Below are 26,209 nucleotides of genomic sequence, written 5' to 3' on the forward strand. Positions count from 1 at the left end.
GTGTGTGCAAACGCCGTCATAACCAAGCGCCGGAGCCTCCGCGCGGCCTGCCAGGCCTGCTGCGCATCTGCCTTCCTCGGGACTATTAATAGCTCCCGTTCTCTCCGGAGAGGCCAGGTTTGGCCGATATTTTATACAGCCACCCTATTTATAACCCAGTAGTGGGTTATGCAATCAATTCCGAAGGTGACAACCAACACTTAAAAGAAGGTAGCACGGAAAATGTGGCTTTATGAAGTGTTTGTGTTGGCTCACACTGTGAAACGCATTTCTAACTGTGGATTTCAATCAGGAGTTGAAAGCCCCTTGGCTGGACCAGAGACTTGATCCGGGAAACCTCTGATTACAGCCTGGCCCGGCCCATCGCCTCACCCCGCAGCTGAGGCATAAACACCCTGACTTATTCTCTTTTGAACCCGCTGAAGCCCCATGCTTTGTAACACAAAAGCTAATTCATTCTCCCAGACCTTTTGGTAATGATTAACCTGAGTACCTGGGGCCCTGGGAATGCAAAGGAAACCACCGTTGATTGATACGCAGTGTCTGTCTCCGATGGGAACCACTTGATTAAAAGGCAGGCCCCTGTCTCTGGGGGCACATACAACGTCCTGTTGGGTGAACAAGACTAACACAAACTCTGAAAAATGGACGAGTAAGCGCTGACCTGCGCTGCTAACTGCAAACTGAGAGCCCGTGGCTGGCGGTGGCAAGGATGGGTGGGGGACTGGGGGGCGCGTGGGGGCGCTGGGGACACCGGGATGTCTCTGGGTGGGGGGCGGGGCCGTCCCGGCTCCACCGGAGGCATCAGTAGCGCACAATACTCACTCCGCTTGGCAGCTGCTCCAAACACACCGGTCCTGCTGGGTCTCCCAGCTACTCCGAGAAGGCACCGCAGGGACCCACGCACGCCGTCCTGTGGGGCGGCAGGCGGAGGGCGCAGAGGGCATGGTTTGCTGCCCACGGCAGGACGCCGAGTGGGCGGGCCAGCCCGGGGCCTTTCCTCGTGGCGGCTTTGGCGCAGGGCACAACCTTGGAGCCTATGGACCAGCAGCAGGGCCAGGAGGCAGCCTCTGCCTCCCGTGCAAGGAGGCTCCTGTTCTCACCTCAAAGATGGAAGCTGGGGGCCTCTTCGTTTTAGGGGCCGCCAGAAACGACAGCCCCGCCCGTCTTCAGGGCCTCTGGGCCAGGCTCAGGTTCGCGGTGAGGCTCACTGTCACGCTGGTAACAGTCTTACCGTTGAGTTTTTCTTCCTGAAGGTCGTTGGCAAGTATTTTTTAAGACCCACCCATTCTGATTGGAAGATTCTAACTATGACCTAATCTTGATGGTGCTTTGCAATTTACAGAATGTAACACAAAAGTTAATTCATTTTCTTCTTCCAGTGGCCTATGAAGGAGCAGACGTATTCTTGCCACACTTCTCTTATACAGATGGGACCTGAGTCCGGGGAACAGTCCTAAAACGCGGGGTCACCGAGGTGCAGGGTTGAGACTCCACCCAGACCCTAGTGTCTTCTCCTCCAGAGGCCCCTCCCTGAGGGCAAGTTACCCATCTGTTTCAGCTTTTTCCTTTAAGAGGAATTGGTCAGTTCTGCAGATAAGGACGTGGACGTCACCACTTTATCCGAACAAAGAGTACATTGGAAGTTAACAGCTCTCCTTGGTCCACAAGAGAAGGGAGGACATAGGACAGACAGCTGTCCCAAGACTGGGGGAGACCAGGCAGTGGCAGGAGCTGGTGCTTCCCCGAACAGAACTGCGAGACTGCCTGTTAAGCTGCAGGAATCAGACACTGGTGCAGCGTAAAGGACAGAAAAGGATGTCAGCGAGCAGGACAAAACAGTCTAGAAACAGACCCACGTGATAGTAACTGGTCTTTGACAAAAAACTACAGGCAATACAGTGGGGCAAAGACAGCCTTTCCAACAAATGTTGCTGGGACAACTGGACATCTACATGCAAAAAAATGAACCTAGACACACCCTTATACTTTCACAAAAATTAACTCAAAACGGGCTATAGCCCTAAAGAAAGTAGGAAGTTGCTCAGTCGTGTCTGACTCTTTGTGACCCCATGGGCGTCATGGACCCCAGGGAGTCCACCTGGCTCCTCTGTCCATGGGATTCTCCAGGTAAGAATACCGGAGAGGGTTGCCATTTCCTCCTCCAGGGGATCTTCCTGACCCAGGGATCAAACCCGGGTCTACTGCATTGCAGACAGATTCTTTACCATCTGAGCTATCAGGGAAGCTCCTATAGATGTAAAGGTAAAGTGCAGAACTATAACTGTTAGAAAATAACATAGGAGAAAACCTAGATCCCCTTGGGTTGTGATGCTTTTTAAAATACAATGCCTATATGTATACCTATGGCTGATTCATGTTGAGGTTTGACAGAAAACAACAAAATTCTGTAAAGCAATTATCTTTCAATAACAAATAAATTAAAATAAATACAATGCCAAAGGCACCCTTCATGAAAGAAATCATTGATATGCTGGACTTAAATAAAATTTAAAAATTCTACCCTGTGAAAGAGTTTCAGAGAATGAGAAGACCGGCCACAGACAGGGAGAAAATATTTGCAAAAGCATCTGATAAGGATTGTTATTCAAGACATATAAAGAAGTCTTAATACTTAATAGTGAGAAAACACACAACCCAATAAAAAATGGGACAGAGACCTTAACAGGTGCCTCTCCAAAGAACGGATCCAGGTGGCAAACAGGCAAATGCCCCCAGAAAGCACAGGTCAGGGCGTCGGGGCGGACAGACGCCCCGAGAGCAGCGTCCATGGCGAGCAAGCGCGTGCGGACCCTGCACTCACTGGGGACCCCGGGGGTGAGCATCCCTTCCTGTGAAGCGGTGATTATAGGCAGAGCTCTCCCTCGTGGGCTTGTCGGGGGATTCAATGAGCCAATCCATGCGAGAGCTGTAAACACTCTCAGTAAATGCCCGAGACATGATTTTTGGTGCTTGGTTTGATTTTATAATGAAGACCGTTTTTATGAAGAAAGAGGTCCTCAAGGTTGTTAATCTGCGCCCCGAGTCCTCCTCGGTCAGGCTCCGTCTGCGCTCGCTCTGCTTCACCGAGCGCCTCGAGTCTCAGCCGCCGCCTCCCCACGGGCAGCGTGGTCCCGCCTCCCGCACGGCCGCCAGCATCGTGCCGGGGGGACTGGGGGGACGGGGTGACGGGCGCGCTCCTGCTGACCACAGCTCCTCCTCCCATCTGGGGGGCTCAGAGGTGCCCCGGAGCCGAAGGGGAGACGCAGGCTTTGCGCTGGGCCCCTGCAGTCTCTGCTGCAGCCTTCGGGGCCTTTGAGGAACTGAACCTGAGCCCAGCTGGGCGCCCCGACAGCACTGTCCCGGGGGGAGGTGACCAGGCCCCCGCGCGGCAAGTCGGGGTCACCTGGGGATGTCACTCACGGGACCCCGAGGTCACTGTCCTCCCGAGGACGAGCGGAGGCTTCAAGAAGGAACAGGAGACGTGGGTCCAGACAGTCCCCACGACTGACGCCCCCTCAGCACAGGCTGACTCCCCGTGGAGACTGCACCCCTGAGTGGCGGGCAGCCTGGCCGCAAGCCGCGGGCGACCCTCCAGAGGCGGGGGTCCTGGGGTCCAGGGGCCCCGCCCCTGTCTGCACGGCCCCCTGTTTCCGCAGGGACCGCGCCTTTGTTGGTATGGACGGGTTAGAGGAAAATGGATTTTCTTTTAAAACCCAAAGGTGACATTTCTGAGATTAAAAAGAAAGCAGTAGATATTTTGGAATGTTTTCTCCCACTGAGACCTATTTCGAGCACAGGGTTTATGATAAAGAAAAGGCGACAGAAAAAGAGGTCGGAGCCTGTGCTTTGCCACCGAGCATCCTGATCCTAGAAACACCAGGCAAAGCCCACAGGGAGCCGGGCTTTGGGGCGAGGGAAGGACAGAGAAAGGCTGGGGGCGGGAGAGGCTGGGCCACTCCACCAGAGCCGCCTTGGCTCCTCGGAGGGACGCGCCCTGGGCAGGCACCCAGACAGCAGTCAGAGAGCAGCTCCGCAAGACGTCCGGAGCTTGGTTACACCAGGGCTGCTCACACCCGAGGCGGCGTGTGTGTGTGTGTGTGTGTGTGTGTGTGTGTGTGGCTGGGGGCCTGCTGCTCGCCTTCCCCCGAGCTCAGAGGCTGCAGGACAACCAGCAGCCGGGTTCCCTGAACCACTCCTGCAAGAAAGTCGCCTCCAAACAGGCTTCAGGAAATGCTCGACAGCAGGAAATTTGACGGTTGAGTCTCCCCGTTGTCCTGACAGAGTCTGGGTGGACGCAAATGTCCCTGAGAGATGATTTGTCAAACAGCAGAAATTTGTTCTGGGGGGACTTAAAACTATTTGAATATAGAAGTAATGTATTTGCTGACTTTTGAAGTAGAAAGTATAACCAAACCACTAAAGGGAACATGCAGCTTCATTGTTTCCTGTCCTTCATCTGCATGTTTCCAGGCGTGCAGTCTCTCCCTGTCCTTGTCCTCCTGGAAATGCCCACCTCCCACCCCCGTGACGGGTGGTACCACCCTAACAGTGGGGAGGGGAGCCTCTCCCAAAGCCTGTCCTCTCTTTCTAGGTAACAGATCGCAAACACCCAGTAAAACAAACATTGCTAATTTCCATATTTTCTTCAGTTATCTCTTTGGACTACAGACTTTCAGTCCTGAAATGTGCATGTCACGCGGAGAAACGGACAGGATTATCCAGCGAATATCCTGGTTGCCCCCATCCTACCCTGGAGCAGCACCTCCCTTCCTGACGGCCTGGGGGGTGTGGCTGGGGCTGGTTGGCACCCAGCTCTGCTGGCAGGGCTCCCCGTCCTGAAGCCCCAGGTGTTACCCCGCCTGCCTCACCTCACCGATGTAGTGCCGCCCTGTCATCTGATGAGCAGTCCACGCTCTGAGCGTGCCCTCGCGTGCCCTGAAGAAACCCCGGGACGCTTCCTCCCGCCACTCGATGCTAAGTGAGGCAAAGACACCGCCCTTGGTGCTTGTTTGGAGGCAGAATGGGGCCGGCCACTGTAACAGAGCTGAGTGTGGGCCCGCCTGCACCCTTGGGGCTCCAATCCTGGCCTCCGCCGGCCGCGGGCCATCCCTGTGGAACCCCCAGCCCCAACCCGACTCGGGGACATCGTGGTCCTGAGGGACCTGGGGGTGAGAGGTGGAAGGCATGTGACGCAGAAGGACCGCACACATTAGGGACGGGGACGCTGGGGGAGGCGGCACTAGCGGTCAGTGTGAGAGTTCCTGCAGTGGTCTGAAAGCTGAGAGGAGGCTGCAGAAATATTTTTAGGAATATGGCATAACATGGAAGAAATGTGTCTGCTTGAAGCATGGGAAGGTTGAAATGCCAAACAGTTCTCTTGGCTAAATTTAGCAGAAGTACTCTTTATTTAAGACCTATGTTAGCAAATATATAATGTGGGAGATGTATGGAGTGCCTGGCCTGGCATGTCCACCCAGCGCAGGACGCCAGCCTGTCGCTGGGACCGCTGTCCTTGGGAGGGGCTGTGGGCCAGGCGTGGAGCCATGGGCAGTGACTGAGTCACGCCTGGTGGCCGAGCGGGGTACAGTCCTGGGGTCCTTCACCTGGGCGGCTCTCGATAACAGGGGAAAGGAGACCTCCTGGGCCCACAGAGATTCATCACGACTGCTGACTTCGAGCTGTTGGATGTTTTGCCAGCTCTTGGCTGGGGCCGCTGGGCAGAAGGTGAGAACTGGAGGCAGGGAGGCTGGCCAGGACACTCTGACCAGGAGCCTCCAGATGGCCGTCGGCGGAGGAGGGAAGTCAGTCAGGACAGCCTGACGTGCTGTTGGGGGGCCCCTGGGCCAGGAGAACCCCCGGGTCTGGGACAGGACAGGTTGGGGGGCCTGGGGGGCGGGTGGGCAGACAGATGACATGGGGTGGAGCACCCGTTCCTGGCTGGTCCCACCTGAGGCCGAGGCCGTCATGCAGGACGAGCTCCTTGACTCTGGAGACCTCAGCTCTCAGCGGAGAAACCCTGGGCTCCCATGATAAGGGTGGGGCTTCCTTAAACATCCGCTGGATCATCGAAAAAGCAAGAGAGTTCCAGAAAAACATCTATTTCTGCTTTATTGACTATGCCAAAGTCTTTGACTGTGTGGATCACAATAAACTGTGGAAAATTCTGAAAGAGATGGGAATACGAGACCACCTGACCTGCCTCTTGAGAAACCTGTATGCAGGTCAGGAAGCAACAGTTAGGACTGGACATGGAACAACAGACTGGTTCCAAGTAGGAAAAGGAGTACGGCAAGGCTGTATATTGTCACCCTGATTATTTAACTGATATGCAGAGTTCATCATGAGAAACGCTGGGCTGGAAGAAGCACAAGCTGGAATCAAGATTGCCGGGAGAAATATCAATAACCTCAGATATGCAGATGACACCACCCTTATGGCAGAAAGTGAAGAGGAACTAAAGAGCCTCTTGATGAAAGTGAAAGAGGAGAGTGGAAAAGCTGGCTTAAAGCTCAACATTCAGAAAACTAAGATCATGGCATCTGGTCCGATCACTTCATGGGAAATAGATGGGGAGACAGTGGAAACAGTGTCAGACTTTATTTTCTTGGGCTCCAAAATCACTGCAGATGGTGATTGCAGCCATGAAATTAAAAGACGCTTACTCCTTGGAAGGAAAGTTATGACCAACCTAGACAGCATATTAAAAAGCAGAGACATTACTTTGCCAACAAAGGTCCGTCTGGTCAAGGCTATGGTTTTTCCAGTGGTCATATATGGGTGTGAGAGTTGGACTGTGAAGAAAGCTGAACGCCGAAGAATTGATGCTTTTGAACTGTGGTGTTGGAGAAGACTCTTGAGAGTCCTTTGGACTGCAAGGAGATCCAACCAGTCCATCCTAAAAGAGATCAGTCCTGGGTGTTCATTGGAAGGACTGATGCTGAAGCTGAAACTCCAATACTTTGGCCACCTGGTGTGAAGAGTTGACTCATTGGAAAAGACCCTGATGCTGGGAGGGATTGGGGGCCGGAGGAGAAGGGGACGACAGAGGATGAGATGGCTGATGGCATCACCGACTCAACGGACATGGGTTTGAGTAAGCTCTGGAAGTTGGTGATGGACAGGGAGGCCTGGCGTGCTGCAGTCCATGGGGTCGCAAAGAGTCGGACACGACTGAGCGACTGAACTGAATCGAACTCCTTAAACCTTCTTAGTGGTATTAAGCCGTTTATCCAAGGGTTAAAAGAGAAGAGGCTTAAGATGAAGATAGGCAGGCCAGAGGCAGCTTTTGCTGGGAGAGGAACACAGACGGAGGAGACCTTGTCTGTGGAAGCTGGGGTGCGGTGATAGGGCATCCCAAGCTGAGTGGGGCTGGGTCAGGGTTTCACAGCACCAGGAATGCAGGCTTAGACCACTGAGCGCCCCCAGCCCCTCGCAGCTTCACAGTTACAGCTCCCGCCGTCATCCGAGGGGTCCTCTGGGGTCTTCAAGCCCGGGTCTCCTTCTCAGGGCTCCCGCTCCCTGTTACTTTACCTCCTGATTCCCTCACCATATGTGGCTTATGTGGAGGCTGTTTTTCCCTTTGAATTTAATTAACTTTGAAACCAACAAAGGTTGCACGCACGGCACCCGGGGTGGAGTTTGGCTGCGTGACAGCAGGAAATCCAATTATAATTGTAGAACTGGGGAGAAAGATGGGCTGATGAGATGCGGAGTGATGCATTGGCAGGAGCCCCCGGAGGGTCGGTGGGCTGAGGCTCTCGCTCCCCACCCGGGAGGGCTCGTCCTGGCCTGGCTCAGGCAGCCCCACGCCCTGAGGCTCTCATCGACACGGACTCCCTACAGAAGCAGGCATCCAAAGCATGCGAGTGTGGGAGCTGCAACCAGGCAGAGAGTTACTCATCTTGGCTTCGTGCCATTATTTCCTTCCCTTTCTCATATTAAAATATTTTGAGTTTCTAATCCATTAGCAGGAGATATGCACTCGTGATACTTGCAGAGTCTCTGAAATGTTTAACTGAGAACAAAAATAGCTCTTCTCGCTGGATAGAAAAGCATCGGGAAGTCACAGGCGCTCCATCCTCAAGGGGTCTGAGCAGACACGGTTCCCACAGGCTGTCTTTTACAGCCGTGTTGGTGCTTTTTTGCCCGAAGACAGAGGGGAATGCCGGGCTTCCCGGAACGTTCACGTGTGACGTGAGCACGGGGGCCCTTGGACACTCTGCTCCCCCCGACGGGGTGTTGAGGCCTGGGAGGTCCACATGCTGGGCTGGCTGCGACAGCGGGCAGGAGCTGTGGGCAATGGTAGGTGGGTGTCGGAGCCCCACCCGCCCACCACGCCCAGGAGGCCAGGCGCTCTCTAGCCCCTGGCCCGTCTGGGAGGACATGTGAGGTGACAGGGGCTGGGCTGTCGTGGGGCTGTCCTCGCTTCTGGTCAGAACAGGGTCATCAGAACAGGGCTGGGACACTCGTCTCTACAGGGACAGTCCTCAAACTGGGGTTAATGCTACACAGTTTAAGGCTCACTCGTAGAACGCCGACGGGACGGTCCCCGGTTTGGACACCCTTATATCGTGGAACAGCAGTTTGGAACCTGAGACGGCTCACAGGCCCGTGAGATGTGGCTGGCTCCGATTCCATCCGCGGTCTCTGACCTGCCTGGGGGCCAGGCCACCAGCGAGCCCACGGGCCATGGCACTCAGCCTGTCCTGGGGGATGGGGCCGACGGTGGAGGTGGTGAACGCCGCTCAAGCCGCAGGCTCAGCACCGGGGCCCCACCTTCTCTGTGCTGCAGCCATGGGGGCTGCGGGGGGCCTCCCGGCCGCCCCTTCTCTGTGGGGTCCCTGCAGAGCGCCCCAGGGCGCAGGTCCAGGTGGGGTCTGTGGATGGGTCAGCAGCCCTGGCCTGGCTGCCCAGGTGGGTCCCAGCGCTTCTGGGCGGCTGCCCCTCATGCCAGGAGCGGGGGGCTCGGGAACTGCCCCCGAGGAGGGCTCAGATGGACTGACTCTCGTCAGAATGCCAGGGGCCCTGGCCACACCACATCGCTCCTCCATACCTCAGTTTCTCCGTCTATAAAGTGGGCCATCCCCTGGTAAATGAGGTGAGGGGTGGGCAAGGGGTCACTGGGCACAAACCTGCAGTGGTCAGAGGGGTAGGCTCGGGGCCTCCCCAAGGCGGATGGAGCCTGTGAGGGACTGCTGAGCCCCCACGCCCGGCGCAAGCAGGAGAACCTCACATATGTCAGCGAGGTGCTCGTGGCATGGGCGCCCAGCCGCACCCCAGTCACCCTCCCTGGCCGCCAGTCACGGCTCACCAGGCTGACCTCCCAGTTAGAGGGGTACACGGGAAAGCACAAGGTGCTTCTTTTCCAGGTTCCCTGATCCCACAGGAGAGGAACTGGCTTCAGATCACAGACCTTGGTGAGGCGCACAAAGGAAGCCCCTCGGTCATCCAGGAAAGTGACGGGCAGCAAGGTCCCTGTGGGTCTCACTTGAGGGGCAGCAGGGGTGAGACTGACATGGGGGGCTGCGGGCTGAGGGGCGGCTGGCGGGAGGTGGGCCTCAGCCCCACAGACAGGCTTCTGCCAAGGTTCTCTGGGCTACTGCTTGGGCGGCAGACAGCCCCCAAGCTGTTTAAATGAGCCCCACACCCAACGCCTGGACTGTGTGGATCACAACAAACTGTGGAAAATTCTTCAAGAGATGGGGATACCAGACCATCTGACCTGCCTCCTGAGAACTCTGTATGCAGGTCAAGAAGCAACAGTTAGAACTGGATACGGAACAAGAGACTGGTTCCAAACTGGGAAAGGAGTATGTCACGGCTGTATATTGTCACCCTGCTTATTTAACTTATGTGCAGAGAACATCATGAGAAATGCTGGCCTGGATGAAGCACAAGCTGGAATCAAGATAACTGGGAGAAATATCAGTAACCTCAGATATGCAGATGACACCACCCTTATGGCAGAAAGTGAAGAAGAACTAAAGAGCCTCTTGATGAAAGTGAAAGAGGAGAGTGAAAAAGCTGGCTTAAAGCTCAACATTCAAAAAACAAAGATCATGGCATCTGGTCCCATCACTTCATGGGAAATAGATGGGGAAACAGTGGAAACAGTGACAGACTTTATTTTTTGGGGCTCCAAAATCACTGCAGATGGTGACTGCAGCCATGAAATTAAAAGATGTTTGCTCTTTGGAAGAAAATCTATGACCAACTTAGACAGCATATTTGAAAGCAGAGACATTACTTTACCAACAAAGGTCCCTCTAGTCAAGGGTATGGTTTTTCCGGTAGTCATGTATGGATCTGAGAGCTGGCCTATAAAGAAAGCTGAGCACTGAAGAATTGATGCTTTTAAAATGTGGTGTTGGACAAGACTCTTAAGAGTCCCTTGGACTGCAAGGAGATCCAACCAGTCCATCCTAAAGGAGATCAGTCCCGGGTGTTCATTGGAAGGACTGATGCTGATGCTGAAACTCCAATCCTTTGGCCACCTGATGCAAAGAACTGCCTCACTGGAGAAGATCCTGATGCTGAGAAAGATTGAAGGCGAGAGAAGGAGACGACAGAGGATGAGATGGTTGGATGCCATCACTGATCCGATGGACATGAGTTTGTGTAAACTCTGGGAGTTGGTGATGGAGAGGGAGGGCTGGTGTGCTGCGGCCCATGAGGTCACAAAGAGTCGGACATGACTGAGTGACTGATTTGAACAGAATACCCGAAGCTGGCAGGGAGCACACGTCTGAACCAGCCCCGACCTGGGGCTCCTAAGGCTCTTCCCTGTCCACACAAGGTCATGGCACTAGTGATGGGGCCCAAGGGGAAACAGTGGGCTGGTTTTCTGGTGGTAAAGAAAATATCCCCCCATCATGGGCCACAGCCGGGTGAGCGTGCCGGCGCTGGGGAGTTCACAGAAGGCCCAGGGCAGGCTTTAGCGGAGCTGCAGTCGTTCCTGAAGGAGGGGCTCTTCTCGCCCCTCGCCTTCCCCGGGCCAAGTCTGGACCTGGCCTGACAGCATCACAGCAGGTGCTGAGCCAGGGCAGCCCCGGCCAGGCACACCAGCTCTACGTCTGCAGAGATGTTCCGAGCTTGGTCCCATCCCTGCTGTTGGCTCAAGGCTAAGAAAACCTCCTCACAGCTTCTCGAGAGCCTGTATTGTGGCGACATCTCCAAGGGAACAAGAAACCCTCGCGGCAGAAAGGACACGCGTTACAGCTGGGCTCAGCAGGCACCGCCACTCTGGGTTCACCTTCCAGACACAGCAGGCTGGCGAGGCCTCCCCACCCCAACCTTACAGAACCATCACGATTCCTAAGCCCAGGCAGCTAAGCTGAAACAGGGGCCTGGCTGGATTTGACAGGGAGTGGAAGGAGACGTGAACAAGCTGCCCGCGGGGAGCCGGCAGGAGGGGAGGCCGGGCGCTTACCTTGCTCTCATCCTCAGGGTCGCTGTAGCCACACGCGTCCATGAAATCCGGGAATGTCTCTGACCACCCGTCACTGGTGCAGTTCTTGCTTATGTTTCCTGGAAAGTGAACGCCACGGGTCTGATTTGCGTGTCCAGGGCCTGCACCTGCGCCTTGGGGCCTCTTTCTGCCTCAGGCCGCTGAGGGTCGGGGCCTGGACCAGGGCGCCCGCTGCTCAGGGCCTCCTGAGCCCTGGAACCCGGGCAGTGGTCCTGCAGTTCGGGGGCCTCACTGGCTGGAGGGAGCAGGCTCTCTGACAAAGCACGGGCACGTGATGGCGTTCCCGTGGGATGAAGTTAACAGTGTGCTCTGATGGCCACAGAGCAGAGTGGAAGTAAACGGCTTGCATCCTGTCGAGTGAGACGTGTCTGCAGCCAGATCTCGATCACCCTGTCCTGCTCTCCAGACCCCGATCACCCTGTCCTGCTGGCTGGAGTCGGGAACAGAGAAGAGCATTGGCAGAGCAGGGCGCGGGGCTCTTTGTAACTCCTGCAACCCTGATGTCCCATGAGGAGGCTCTGCGACGATCCCCCATTGTGGACGAGAAACCTGACGCTTAACGAAGGTGGCCCACTGGCCCAAAGCTCCACAGCCGACAGCAAGCGACCCTTTTCAGGCCTGGGCAGTCACCTCCTTAAGTGCACAGCACGCTTGTGGCCCACCTGCCCTTGGGACCGTACCCTGAGCTCTGGACGGCCAGGGGGCGGGGCAGTGAGGGGAGGGCGGGGCAGCGAGGAGGGGCGGGGCAGCGAGGGGCGGGGCCGTGAGTGGGGGCGGGGCCGTGAGTGGAGGGGCAGGGCTGGGTGAAGCGAAGCGGGCGCACAGTTAGAGCGTCTCCCCACCGGGGTCTATGAGAGCCTTGCTCTCCGGGGGGCCTCACTCGCTGTGGGACCTCCCGCCGCTGCGAGGCTCCGTATCTCCAGGCCGCTCCCTACTCTGGCCGTGCTGAGTTGCGGTTCATGGCGGTCTCAGCACAGTGGTGACAGGTACCCCCACTCAGCCCCCGCAAAGCTGACTGCACACCCTTCATGGCTCAGAGGGCAAAGAGTCCGCCTGCTGTGTAAGAGACACGGGTTCGGTCCCTGGGTCAGGATGATCCCCAGGAGGAGGGCATGGCAGCCCGCTGCAGCATTCTTGCCTGGAGAATGCCATGGCCAGAGGAGCCTGGGGGTCAGTACAGCCCTTAGGGTCTCAAGGAGTCAGACATGGCCGAGCGGCTAGCACTTTCCCCACACTTTTCCTTGCCGCTGGGTGCATGGTTGGGCGTGACCGTCCCGTAGGGGCTGTGGTGACAGCGTCCGGTCCTGAGCACTGACAGCTGGGCTCAGACCCTGCTCTGGAGGGTCCTGGCTCAGGGCCTAGGCCGGAACGGTGGCGGGCTCCATGAGGCACCAGCCCCTGGGAAGAGCTCCCGACCCCGGTCCTGCTCAGGCTTGGAGTCAGGGGCAGGTCAGAGCCCTGCAGCCCTCTGCGGACCAGCCCCGCAGCTTCTAGAGAGAAGTGGGCAGAACGCAGGGCTGGGCCCTCTTGCTGCTGGACGCAGAGCGCAGCACCCTTCCCCCGCGGGGGAGACCCCCGAGGGCCTTCGTCCATTCGTCAGAGCAGATCTCAGAGTCCTTGAACCTGGCCCTCCTGCACCTGCAGGTTTGACACCGCCCCTTTCAAGGACCTGCCTTGGAGCGACACCCAGCCCGGCTCCCCGCCCAGAGGCAGTCTCTCATGGCCCATTCCCACCCCCATCCTAGCCCTGCTTGGGGGACCTCCCACGGGCCCCAGGGCCCACTGGCTTGGGGACAGCGTAGCAATGTGCTGCTTGCCATGACAACGTGCACCAATGTCTGGAGAGACCCCCCAATTTCCCACCTACAACTTGTTTTTTAAAATAAAAAACAGGTGTATTTCTCAAACATCAGGGTCTGTGTGGAGAGCAAGCCCCGGGAGGAGGCAGCCCCCAGCCCCATGAGCACCTCCTGCAGGTGTTCAGGGGCTGAGAACCCAGAGTTGGTCCAGGAAGGGAGATGCTTCCTGTGAGAGAGAAGAGTGTGTTCCAGGCCAGCAAGGGACACCCTGGAGGACACGCTCTGAGGGCCACAGGTCCCCAGGTGAGACAGGTGTTCCTGTTCTCCTCCTGCCTGCTGCCCGTGGCCCCTCATCTGCCCTGGGCACCCGTGTGTCGGGCTCCTGCTCGGGGTCTCCCGTCTGAGCCCTCTGTGTGTGCTGTGGGTGGACAGCCTGGTGGCAGGCATTCTGTCCTCCCAAGCTATAAGGCAAGGTCAGCACAGCTGCTTCCTGACCCACTGGGTCATGGACACCAATGCCCTGCTTCTTGTGCCTCCATGGAGAAGTCGGTCCCTGCGACCACACCCACCGAAAAGCTCAAAGATGGCAGCACGGACAGTACCTGGTTTGCTGTAAATATTGCTGAACAGTTTTGGACAGGGCACCGTGACGGTCTCGCCAACATCCGCGGGGCGCCAGCAAGTAATGTTGTCCCAGACGCCGCTGCAGGCTGGAGGGGAGACAGGGGTGAGCGAGGCCCGCTGCCCACCTCGGGCAGCTCCCTCGGGCCGCATGCGCCCCTGAGCGGTGGGGCCAGATCTGCCCTGAAGCTTTGCAAGTAGAAAGCCTATCAATTAGATAATTATACTGCAAGTCATTCTCCTGTGAAACAAACTCGCACCACGATGTTATTGAGAACACGCTTGGCACGGGTTCACTGTGATCAGCTTTGCAGGCGTGAGTGAGTGTGAAGGGAAGAATCTGAGGCACCCGGCGTGTGCCGTGCACTTTTGAATTTCAGCAGAATCGGTACTTTTTCCCGATGATGTGCTCGTTCCTGTGACAAGTGGGCGCCACCCGGCATCTGTGTAAGTCTCGGAGGTGAGGGTACCCCGAGGCACACACACTTGTGCTTTTATGGACTCTGACTTCAAGGACAATTTGCAAATGTAAATATTTGATAATATTTAGTTGATTGCAGCAGTCAAGATGATGTATTGGCGATGAAATTTTAGGCTACCTTCGTGGAATTATCTAATAACTTAATTAGCACAATGTTAAAGCCCAAAACATTTTTCAGATCTCTTATTTTGCGTAATAACCACCCCATGAGGGTAATTCATACAAGCATTGCATTAATCATCTCACCAACAAACAGTGCTGAGGTTCAAACACTGCAAGGACCTCTCAATGTCAAACAAACAGAAAATGAATCCCTGAACCCAGGGATTTTTTACTACAAGTTGAAGGTATTTCTACTATATTTTGTGACCTCTAAAATTTTACATTTCAGTTATACTTCAGTATTGAAGGAGCAGTGTGCCGGCTTCAGTTCAAACAAAGAAATAACAGTTCTGCTCTCTGACATGCCATCCATACCTGTACGATAACTGTGATGTAGTTTTGGTTTGACCACAAGAATGTTTTACTTCTATGAAAACAGATAATGAAAAGTTGGCTGCAAACCAAGTTTTGCAAAAAAGTTGAAAATATCCTTCTAAAGGTTTTTACAAATAAAATGAAAATGTGTGTGCTTAGTCACTCAGTCTTGTCCGATTCTTTGCAACCTGATGGACTGTAGCTCACCAGGCTCCTCTATTCATGAGATTCTCCAGGCAAGAATACTGGAGTGGGTCGCCATTTCCTTCCCCAGGGGATCTTCTTGACCCTGGGATCGACCCCAGGTCTCCTGCATTGCAGGACGGTTCTTTACCATCTGAGCCACCAGGGAAGCCCCAAAATGAAAACACACTCGTCCTACAAACTGAATTACACACCAAAGATTGAGTACATAAATTCATACTACAGTAGCTTACATGTTTAAAGAAAATGCTGCTTTCTGAAAAATTACTTAGAACAAGTCATCCAGGACAAAGATGTCAGTAGAAGCCCTCGCCCAGCTGGGTGGACAGTGCGGCCTGCGGGCCTGGGGCCATGTGGGTGAGCAGGGGACAGTGGTGGGGGTTTACCTGGCAGTGAGTCTGAGCACAGCTGACAGATAACGGGGAACATACGTGCCGCTCTCTCCATCTTCCAAACCTCATGAAAATGACAGTCGAGAGATCAGAAAGGGCAGTTCCTAGAGCCCATAAAACTTTGAAGACAGACAGCACGTGTGTCTTAAAGACTCAGGCAGAGCCAAGGGGGCGCAGAAGAGCCTGCAGGAGGAGGAAAGTGGGCAGTGCCCTTGAAGGGCCCTGGGCCCCAGGACACGGGGCTTGGTGGACTAAATTTGGAAGAATCACATTGAGTGTGAATTCTGAACTCTGGGAGCCCAGCCTCCCGCAGCCTGCCAAGTGTTTCTGGAAGCGCTGCTTAGGCCACCTGCTGGAGCAGCGCCCAGGGAAGGCCCCAGGCAACCAGGCCACCTGAGACGGGTGGAGTTGCTCTGAGAACTGCAGTTGGGGACCACCCGGTGTTAGCTTGTCCCAAGAGAAGCTTCTCTTGTTCTGGTGCAAAGTCTGATGCTAATTGTTGAGAGATATGGGGCTTCCCAGGTGGCGCTAGTGGTACAGAGCCCGCCTGCCGATGCAGGAGACACAGGAGACGTAAGAGATGCGGGTTTGCACCCTGGGTTGGGAAGATCCCCTGGAGAAGGGCATGGCAACCCCCTGCAGTATTCTTGCCTGGAGAACCCCATGGCGAGAGGAGCCTGGCAAAGCCAGATTTCCAGACATTCCCAGCCGTCATTCTCACCTCTAACTCTGTGGCTGCTTAGCAACTCACTTTCCTAGTTTTTCCAAAGCACATGAATTGGTTTTCCCAGAAACAAGTGCCTTTTGGTATCTGTCAGCTTACATACTGTTTAACTAAGCAGTTGGTTGAGTAGCAGATGTGGGTGGTGATGATACATTGTAAGCTCGGCAAAGTGGTCCCAGTGGTTGCAGGGAGGAGGTGGCGGGGAGTTGTGAACAAACAGCCTCCCGCCAGGGTCACTGGAAAAGAAAGCATAGGAGCCTAGCGGACCCTGGTGCTGGGGGCTTCCTAAGCTCCTCTTGGGAGGGCAGCTTAGTGCCCTGAAAACAACCTTCTATGACCAAGCGGTTCAGGAAAACTGACCTTATGCAGGGTGCAGCATCCAGACATCCCCGAAACTTCATAGCATCTCATACAGAAAATACGCGAGACAGTGATGAATCGCATTGGAATGGCTGCGGTCAGAACACGTGCCTATAAATATGCCGGAGCTCCAAGGGGACAGTGGCAATTCACCCGCCAGACAAGAATCTTAAGCAGGGGGAACCCACCATCATGGAGAGAACCCTAATCCCCTTGTTCCCAAAAACCAACTTTCTCCCAGGCTCTCTGTGGGCAAGACACACTACCACAGATGAGGGCATCTGTGTTGTTTTGAGTCCTGGATTTATCTTCTCATTATTTCAATGACATAAACATCACTTTCCAGAAAACCACGTGAGTGTCACTACTCAGGTCTCGCAGTTTCTCTCAGCAGAGCCTTCACAGGCACTGTGTTTCCTGCTCCCGGGTGCACACAGGGAGGTCAGGGGCAGAACCCCGTCTGGCCACCACCGCCCTGACCCCTGAAGGCCACGTCCCCACTGGTGGTTTGTGGTGGGGGCCCTGGACACAGAGCCAGAGGCGCGTCTGAGCCCGGGTGAGCGTGTGTGGACAGAGGACGGCACTGGACACTGACCCGGGGGGCTGAGGGCTGAAGTCTAAGGCAGGCTCTGACTGCACGGACACGGCTGCCTACCCTCTGTGGGTGAGGCTCCTGGGGCGTCCCCAGCAGAGGCCGGGCTCTGCTCCATCCTTGTCACTGGGAGAGGAATCCAGTCCCCAGCCAACACCAAGGCAGAGAGAGACAGCACAGCAGCGGGACCGCGGGTACCCAGGGACCCTGGCAGGCTGGAGGTACCTATGCAGCAGGGAGGTGCCCGGTGGGCACGGGGTGATGGAGGAGGGTCCCACCCCCACCAGGAAAGCCAGGGAGGGACTCCACTCCCCATCCTGGCAGACCCGCAGGGGGCAGAGGGACCAGCATCCCCGGTCACCTCGCTCCAGACGGGGTGTGGGGAAGGGGCTGCAGCACCAGGGATGTGGGAAAGGAAAACGAAATACGCCTGCTTCCGGCACTAAGGTGCGAGGTCTGGCAGCAGCTAGGGCCACCAGTACCACCCTCCATTCATAGGTTTAGTTTAAAGTTGAAGTCACCAGCGGCCGGAATCAGACGTTGCAAGCACGTGCTAGAAGTGCCCCCGGAGTCTGAGACGAACTGAACTGAACCCATCCCACAGATGGCAGGGCCCATGAGGCCTGGGGCGTCCCCTCGATGGGCTGGCCTTGCTCAGGAGAAGCCAGAGAAACAGCACTTCTTGCTGTCTGGCCAGACCTTGCGTGGAATGTACACACGCCTTGCGTGGAATGTACTGTGGTCAGAATGACAAGGCCTCTAAGGCTCGCCTGACCGACCAGGGAGGAGGCTGGAGCTCTGGGACTGCCCTGCGTCTGCCCGTGGATGACACCATCACAGGGCAGGTCTCCCCTCAGTCCAGGCTGGTGGTGGGGCGGCCAAGGGGCAGTGGACAGCGTGCCAGGCCCTTCCCACCCCCCCACCCAGGGACCCGCTGTTAATGCCCACACCCAGAGTCCTGCTTTGATCCTCCCTCTGGCGCGGCTCAATTTTTAAGGTTCCTGGAGGTTCTCACGTGCACCCAGGGCTCAGACCCACTGTCTTGCAGGGCAGGCGCCAGAAGGGACCTTGAGGTCACAAGTGCAGGTGCTGACGAGGGTCCCGGGACTGCTGCCCCTGGGAACTTGCCAGAAAGTTCCTGGGTCCCATCCCAGGCACCAAGCCAGAGACCCAGGGTGGCCCCACAGCCCCGAGACGGTGCTGAGCAGTTCAGGGGCTGATGCAGCCCCACCGCCGCCCAGCACAGGAAGCGAGGTGGGCGTGGAACTCCTGCAGCTCAGCAAGCCTGGCTTGCCCTGTAAACGGGGGGTGGGGGAGCGCCAGAGCCCTGTGTGGCAGGTACCAGGGCCCGCGTGGCCCAGGGAGCCCAGAGTGGCCGTGGGGCACCTCCCGGTGTGATAGCAACACGGACTCCCAACACCTCCGCAGACCTGGGGGCTGTGCCCGACGACCACCCCATCACGTGAGCCCGCTGGGGGAAGGGCCGCCCAGGAGGAGTTCTGAGGGCAACAGGAGGCAGCATGCCACGCCCGGGGGCCGGCTCTGCCCTCAGAAGCTCGTCTCATCCCCAGACCCAGGGAGCTGGGCAGGGGTGGCTCCCCAGTCTCAGCTCATGGATGTGTATGTGGAGGCCAACATCTGCTGGATCATCGAAAAAGCAAGAGAATTCCAGAAAAACATGTACTTCTACTTTACTGACTATGCCAAAGCCTTTGACTGTGTGGATCACAACAAACTGTGGAAAATTCTTCAAGAGATGGAAATACCTCACCTGCCTCCTGAGAAACCTGTATGCAGGTCAACAAGCAACAGTTAGAACTGAACATGGAACAACAGACTGGTTCCAAATCAGGAAAGGAGTACATCAAGGCTGTATATTGTTACCCTGCAGGGCTCCAGAATCACTGCGGATGGTGATTGCAGCCACAAAATTAAAAGACGTTTGCTCCTTGGAAGAAAAGTTATGACCAATCTAGACAGCATATTAAAAAGCAGAGGCATTACTTTGCCAACAAAGGTCCGTCTAATCAAAAGTTTGGTTTTCCCAGTAGTCATGTATGGATATGAGAATTGGACTATAAAAAAAGCTGAGCATCGAAGAATTGATGCTTTTGAACTGTGGTGTTGGAGAAGACTCTTGAGAGTCCCTTGGACTGCAAGGAGATCCAACCAGTCCATCCTAAAGGAGATCAGTCCTGGGTGTTCATTGGAAGGACTGATGTTAAAGCTGAAACTCCAATACTTTGGCCACCTGCAAAGTATTGTGAAGAGCTGACTCAACTGAAAAGACCATGATGCTGGGAAAGATTGAGGGCAGGAGGAGAAGGGGACGACAGAGGATGAGATGGTTGGATGGCATCACCGACTCAATGGACATGGGTTTGAGTAAGCTCTGGGAGTTGGTGATGGACAGGGAGGCCTGGTGTGCTGCGGTCCATAGGTGCAGAGATTTGGACACAACTGAGTGACTGGACTGAGTGAGTGACATGGCGGGGCCCGCACTGCTGGAGCCCCCCCCCCGGCCCCGCCTGCAGCGCCTCTGCGTGACCTGTCTGGGGCGGGGCAGGGTATACACCCAGCGGGCGCCCAGCCCGGCAAGGCTGCTTTTGCCCTGGCTACCAGTGGCAGCGTGAGGCTGGTAGACTTGGCCTGGGCCAGAAGGAGTGTCGCTGAACCACCTGGGCCTCCTGGGTGGTGAGTGGCCCCCAGGGCCCCCGACCCTGGCGCTCCTGCGGGGCCACCCCCGTGAGGGCCACAAGCCCACCTCCGGGCCGAGGACGGGATACCCGCTGGCTGGTCGGAGCTGCGGGACAGCTCTGATGCCGGGGCCACTCTCGTCCCCTGAGTTCCGGTCTGGGGTGATTCAGACCACACTAGTTACTAGACATGTCCCCCCAGCGGGAACAGAGCACGTTAAGAATGATGGTCACGTTTCCTCGCTGCGTCTGTCCTTCTCCTTGTGAGCCTTTGAAAACAAGTGCTGGGGCTCTGGCTGGAGAACAAGGACTGTGGGGCAGGGCCAGGTGGGGCTCACTAAAAGGACCGGAGAATGTCAGGACCCGCTGACCCCTCGAGGCACTCTGCCTCATACATGGGGGTCCACACCTAGAGAGCCTCAGGAGCCTTAAGGCCCCTGGGACTAGGCCACTTCCTGCAACACCAGCCTCTGTGCACTCAGAATGTCTCAGCCCTTCGTGGAGATGCCCTTACAATCCTACAAAACCTTCCAGGTGTGAGATCTGAAACTACGAGCGCTGTACACACCCTGGGTGTGTGTTTGCACGGACGTCAGTCCAGATTCGGGGAGATATGCGCGGTGCTGGGAGCCTGTGCCTGCTCCGTTTAGTCCTGTCTGACGGCACGTCATGCCACGGGTGGAGCGGGCCCCCATGGCCCCTGCTCCAAGGTGCAGCCTGGTTCCTAGTGAACGCGCCTCCCTGACCCCGGTTTATTTCAGGCTGGTGGGGAGCCGAGGGCAGACTGGGGCTGCTCTGCTGGTGGTGGTCTTTTAGGCTCCTCACAGAATCCGGCACCTCCACTTCCCATGGCCCAGGGGCTGCTCACCCCAAGCATTGGCCCTGAACCTCCTGGGCCCTGCTCTGGTGGCCGTCCTCCCAGACGAAGGACAGTTACAGAACCAGCAGACCTCCCTGCCAGCCACCTCTCATCCCTGCATCCCCTGGGACGGGGAGGGGGGCCTCCCTTCCCTCCACAGGGGGGCAGAAATCACAGGGTATTCCGCGGACTCTCCCCAAAGACACCTGCTCCCCAAACGGTGCTGCGCCTTTGCTTCCATGCTGTGAGTGTTGGGGAAACACCCCTCTGAGTGGCCTCTTCCTGGCTGCTCATGGGCACCTGGTTCCTGCTCTCTTCAGGGCCTGAGAACATCCTATACGTCGGCCTATACATCCTACACAGTATCCTACACAATATCCTATACAACGTCCTATACAACATCTACAACGTCCTATATAACATCCTATAGATCCTATACAACACCCTATACATCTTACACAACATCTTATGTAGCATTCTATACAACACCCTACAAAACACCCTCTACAACACCCTACACATTGTCCTATACTCTGTGGGCCATGGACACAGAGACGTGATGTGCTTTCCTTTCAGAAGAACAGGATGTCCTGTGTGCTGTATTCTTTGCTTTCTCAACAATATACGTCTCATATTTTTCCTGTATTTTCTGCAGTGTGCCACAATTTAATGGCTACCTAATATTCCAACATCCACTTACTTGTGATACAAACAAGGAGTAATGACATAACTGTCTGATTAGCTCTAGTTACTAAGTCCTTAGTAGGTGCCCCCCAGGTGATTGGACTTGTTTCCTGTTCTTCTAGAAGGAACTGCACTTCTTTCCCGAATGATGAGGAGAAGCTCTTCTTTACAGAGAATGCTAATTGATATGTGCAAAGATTGTTTAGAACATTAAAAGCTGACATTTTGGACCCTGAGACAGACTGGTTCAAGTGTGAATCAGGAACAGGATGGGGGAAAGTCTGGGAAAGATGAGCAGCTCCAAAGACCACCAGCCAACTGCAGGGAAAAAGAACTTGGCATTCAAGATCTGGAAGCCACTTAAACCCTAGTGGCTAGACAGCGTGATGGGATACTGAGGGACATATTGGTCACCAGTGTGGGGACCCCATGAGCACACACGTCACGTGCATCCGCTCTTCCCAGAGGGTCTGATCTGAGTCTCCTCAAGCCTTCATGTCCAAGCTGCTGTAAGGAGACAGGGGTTGGAAGGACGCACCGAAACGCACCGGAATGTGGGACTCTGTGAGCAGACTGATCTGTTGCTTCATGTCTGGGGGCGCAGGCAGAAGGGCCCCAGGGTCAGGGCCCGCGGCTCTGTGGACACGTCCACGGAACGTGTCCTTTACAAGCCGGCGCAGCAAGTGCAGAGTGCTGACACGTGCTGGCCACCTAACACCTCTTTTGCAACACCCGACTACACGGGTGTTCAGTCACACAGAAGGGGCAGCCTCGTTGCTGGAAAACTGCTCACGAAGACAGTAGGGAGAGTCACAGTCCCTTGGCCTGCAGAACCCGCTCTGGCTCTGGAGTAGCTGGGGCAATGTGGGATCCTGGGCCCCGGCTGGGGAGAGGCGGCCAGGGTCCCCGGGGGGCGAGGCCGTGCCCCAGGCCTCGTGCACCTGCCGCTGAGCCCACGAGCAGAGTGCACAGGGGCAGAGGAAGCTGTACGCCAGGAGAGGCCTCGGGCTGCTCTCACGGGACCCGTCTCAGAGCCTGAAAGTGCGGCCCGCTCTTGTGTAGCTTACTTATTTTTATTCCTTGAAGGTGAGGACTCTGCATTCCCGCAGGAAAAGAGAAACTGCCAGACGAACACTGCTGGGGCGGCAGCACAGATACGGTCACCGCCGGCGGGGCCGACAGTGAAACTACCCTCGTTACAGTAGGACCCCAGCCGCCCTGTGCAGACGCAGCTTGGCAGCCCCCCATGCAGGGGGCTGTGCCGACCCAGGAGGTTTGCCGGGGGTCCTCCGCGCTCTGAAACTCTGATTGAACAGTTTTAAAGAAAGGAGTTATCTTCATTTTAGCCCTCAGAGCCACTGATCTGCTTCGGGCTCCCAGTGACCCCCATCTACTATCAATGTAAATAACTGAAAGTTGATGGACTGTCTCACCAACTGAAGTTGGGAAAAAGCCTTTTTAAATTGGGTTGGCCAAAAAGTTAATTCGGCTGCCCGCCCCCTGCTCCCCGGCCAGCTTTAACTCGAACGAAACTCTTGGTCAACCCAAGTAAAAGGGTTTGTGCTTCTCTGTGAACCTGCTCACCTGTTCTGACCCGATTCACCGAACAGGCCGCTTCCCACCTGCCTGCCACCCGAGGGCCCTGCTCCGGGTGCACGGTGAGCACTTGATTTGCCACTTTCTGCAGGTAAATCCAGGCCAGCCTTTGAGACCCCCGGGGTTGGGACAACTCTGCCCAAAAGGCTTCCCCAGGCCAACAGGCACCTGGGATTCGAAAGAGGCCACAGAGGCAGCTGGGGCGGCCCAGACCCTCCCGCCTCTCCCAGGGTGCGGAGAACAGTGCGGCCAGAAGTGGCCATCTGCAGGGCCTCTGTCTCCGGTCAAACTTGCTGTGTGCCTGCGGCCAAAGCGGGGCTCCGCGGAGGCTCCATCCCAGCCCCATCGAGCCCGGCCTCTTCACAGGGCGGCTGTGCTCATGATGAGCGGAAACTTCCCCACATCCTCACTTCCACCTCACCTTGACTGCCTGCTGAGACCACCTCTCAGAACGCTCCCACCCTGGACTCTCAGGCCACACAGCACAGGAAGGATCCCAGAGTCTGCCTCCTACCCCGGGGTTTGCAAGGCTGAGATGCAGAAGGTACCCCCGGAGAAGCGGTCCAGAATGCCCCAAGTTTCAGCCCCTGCGCCTGGCGGTCTTAGCGTGCACCAAGGGAGTGGATGTGATGCTGAGTGGGTTCAGACCCCCAGCCCCGCAGATAGTGATGCGATCCCTGGGGACCCCTGCACTGGACCTGGAGACTCTGAGACACCAGCCTGCCAGCCCCTCCTTCAGATTTGGATTTGCCCTTGGGCATCTTCGGTGCGGCCTGTCCAGGTGTCCAACTACAAATGCCCTGTTTCCCGACGTCCTGCAGAGAACCCAGTTAACCTGAACACTAACAACGATGACCTAACTCTCCCAGATGGAGGCCTCCTTCTGTTGTTCTAAGGATACATATTTACACCCTTTGTTATCAAATACTTGCAGTGGTGTAAGGAGCGCTATTTCCACGCATTCCCTCAGCTGGACATGGAGCCAAATGTCTTTTTAGAAATGCTGTGATTGGCGATGACAATAGCACTTGCCAAGGGCAGAAGCAGACAGGAAAGGAGACTTCTGAGGGGACAGCCCCCCAGAACCAATAACAGCCCATGTCGGGAGGTGCACTTCTAGAGATGTCAGTGCAGGTGAAATCAGCCACGTGCTGGGAGCGGGCTGCTCCAATCAGGACTTGGTAGGCACTCACAGAACAGGCTCAGGGCGAGGTGAGATGACAACCCGGTGGGTGTGGACCATGACCCAGAGCCACACTGCTTCCTAGGACACCTGTGCAGAAGCCTGGACTTTATACAGGAGCGAAGCCAGGCTCCACAGCAGTGCTCAAGCTCTAAATGCATTTGGAGGGCTACAAGGAATGTTTTACGGGGACCTAATTCTTCAGACACCTCCTGGATATCCCAATATTCAGTCTAATTAGGGTGCTACAATGACCTTGGTAAGTTGGAGGCAAGGTCTGCGAACCAAGGTCTGGGAAATGCCATTTTGGGGGACAATGCCACCAGACGGTGTCTTGATCGAATCACTTTGGAATTTCAAATATGGAAGTGGCAAAGTTTCATTTCAGTTCAGGTGAATTCCACAGTTGGGAGTCATATTCTGGGACCTGAACTAATGCTAAACAAAGACTCTAAATGCAGAACTAACCAAAGCTGTTAACTGAACAAAAGGATTTTTTTTTAAAAGAAATGTACAGGAGTCCACTTTGAAGCTATTTAACAAATATGCTGAATCTAATCAACCCCAAACATCAGAATGTCCCCCACGCTGAACTGAGCAAATGCGGTGCTTGTGGCAGGTGTCCCGACAGGCCTGCCTGCCTGAGGGCTGAGTGGAAATCCACCTGAGCCGGCGTCTCCTTCCACAGCACCAGGACCGGACCATCAGGAGACTGGCGAGGCCCCGCAGCAGGTCAGCCCAGGAGAACTGGTAGAGAGCTAAGCTTGTGCAGACGCCGCACCTTCACCCGACGTCCTCTGTACAAATCCTCAACAACCTTCCCTCTGATGTCTGAGCCCTTGGGGTGTTATTGGTGCCGCACAAGCTCCCGGGTGGGCAGAGCCAAGCCGCGTCCCACGGGAGGCCGGACTCAGCTGATGGGCTGCGGCTGGAGCGTGGGGAGTCTTGCCATGTTACTCCCAGGGCGATCTTCCGTGGATTTACGAGCAGCACTTGGGCGCCATCCCGGGATGGTCCCGGGACATCCATCTCGCAGTGTTATGACAAGACATCCTCACACGGCCGGCAGCCGCTCAGCCGCTCAGCCGAGTGCGCCCCCGGGGCTGAACGCCGGGCTGCTCAGACCAGCCTCCCGCGGGGCCGCCCTCCCGGGAGGCGGGCATGGCTGCGGGCGCGGCCGGGGCCGGGGGCGCCTCACGCGCATCCGCAGGCCGCTGCCCAGGGACACATCCTGCTGACCTCGCAGCCCAGGACCCTCCTCTCCCTGCCCTCCTCCTCTGGGCCACACCCTTCGGGCCGGCCCTCGGTCACTCCTCCGGCCTCCCGGGGCCCACGGCCCCGCACGGCCCCACCTGGCAGGTGGCCTCCTGCCTTCCTCCCGGCCCTTCCTCTCGCTCTGCCCGGCCTCCGGGATCCCCACTGCCCCCCAGGGAGGGGCTGGATCCTCTCACTCCGCCCGTCTGCAGCTTCAGGCCTTGAGGCGCCTCTGCCCTCCCCCCTCCACCCGCTCACTCCACTCGCTCCACGGCCGGCCGTGTCCCCAGCCAAGTGGCGTCTTCTGTGGCCTGCCCAGCTCTCCAAGCTTGGGAACAAGCCTGACACCCCCCTCGCCCCCACCTGCCCGCCACCTGCCCGGCGACCTTTGGTGCTTTGCGCAGGGTGGGTCCTGAGCAGAGGGACAGCAGGGGGCGCGTGCTGTCCTTGTCACTGGGGCAGCGGGCCCGGGCAGCCTGGCCTCACCCTCTGTGTTTGCTCAGAGCAGCCTCAGTCCTTTCCTCGCAGGGAAGGAAGGAGCTGTAAGAAGCCACAGATGACTTGAGAAGTGGGAGCAGCCCTTCTCTGGGGTGGAGAAGAGGCGACTTGTTAGGGTCAGTTCTCGGGCTGCGGGAGCCCCTCACAGTTCACAGCCAGGGTGGCATCCAGGGGTAGGTGTCTGGGGCGCCCTGGGCCCCGGTTCAGGAGCTGCACCGTGGGGTCTCTGCCTGCAGCTGAACCCCAGCGGCCTCCGATGGCCCCTGTGGACACGCAGAGAACCGGGTGTGTAGTGAGGACAGCCAGCCAGGAAGGACTC

The 26,209-nt window shown here is 56.5% G+C and overlaps 1 protein-coding gene across 2 annotated transcripts in view; it reads right to left on the minus strand.

The window, feature by feature from the left end:
* VIPR2 (vasoactive intestinal peptide receptor 2) overlaps positions 1–26,209 on the minus strand; it is a 67,491-nt gene that overhangs the window by 33,100 nt on the left and 8,182 nt on the right. For both annotated transcript variants that reach the window (XM_061166260.1, XM_061166262.1), the window contains exons 3-4: positions 13,872–13,979; positions 11,432–11,529 (exon numbers count right to left, since the gene is read on the minus strand). In XM_061166260.1, coding sequence (XP_061022243.1) covers positions 11,432–11,529; positions 13,872–13,979 — 206 coding nt within the window. The remainder of the gene's footprint in view (positions 1–11,431; positions 11,530–13,871; positions 13,980–26,209) is intronic.

Source organism: Dama dama, chromosome 18 (genome assembly GCF_033118175.1).
Source record: "Dama dama isolate Ldn47 chromosome 18, ASM3311817v1, whole genome shotgun sequence".
Taxonomy (NCBI): domain Eukaryota; kingdom Metazoa; phylum Chordata; class Mammalia; order Artiodactyla; family Cervidae; genus Dama; species Dama dama.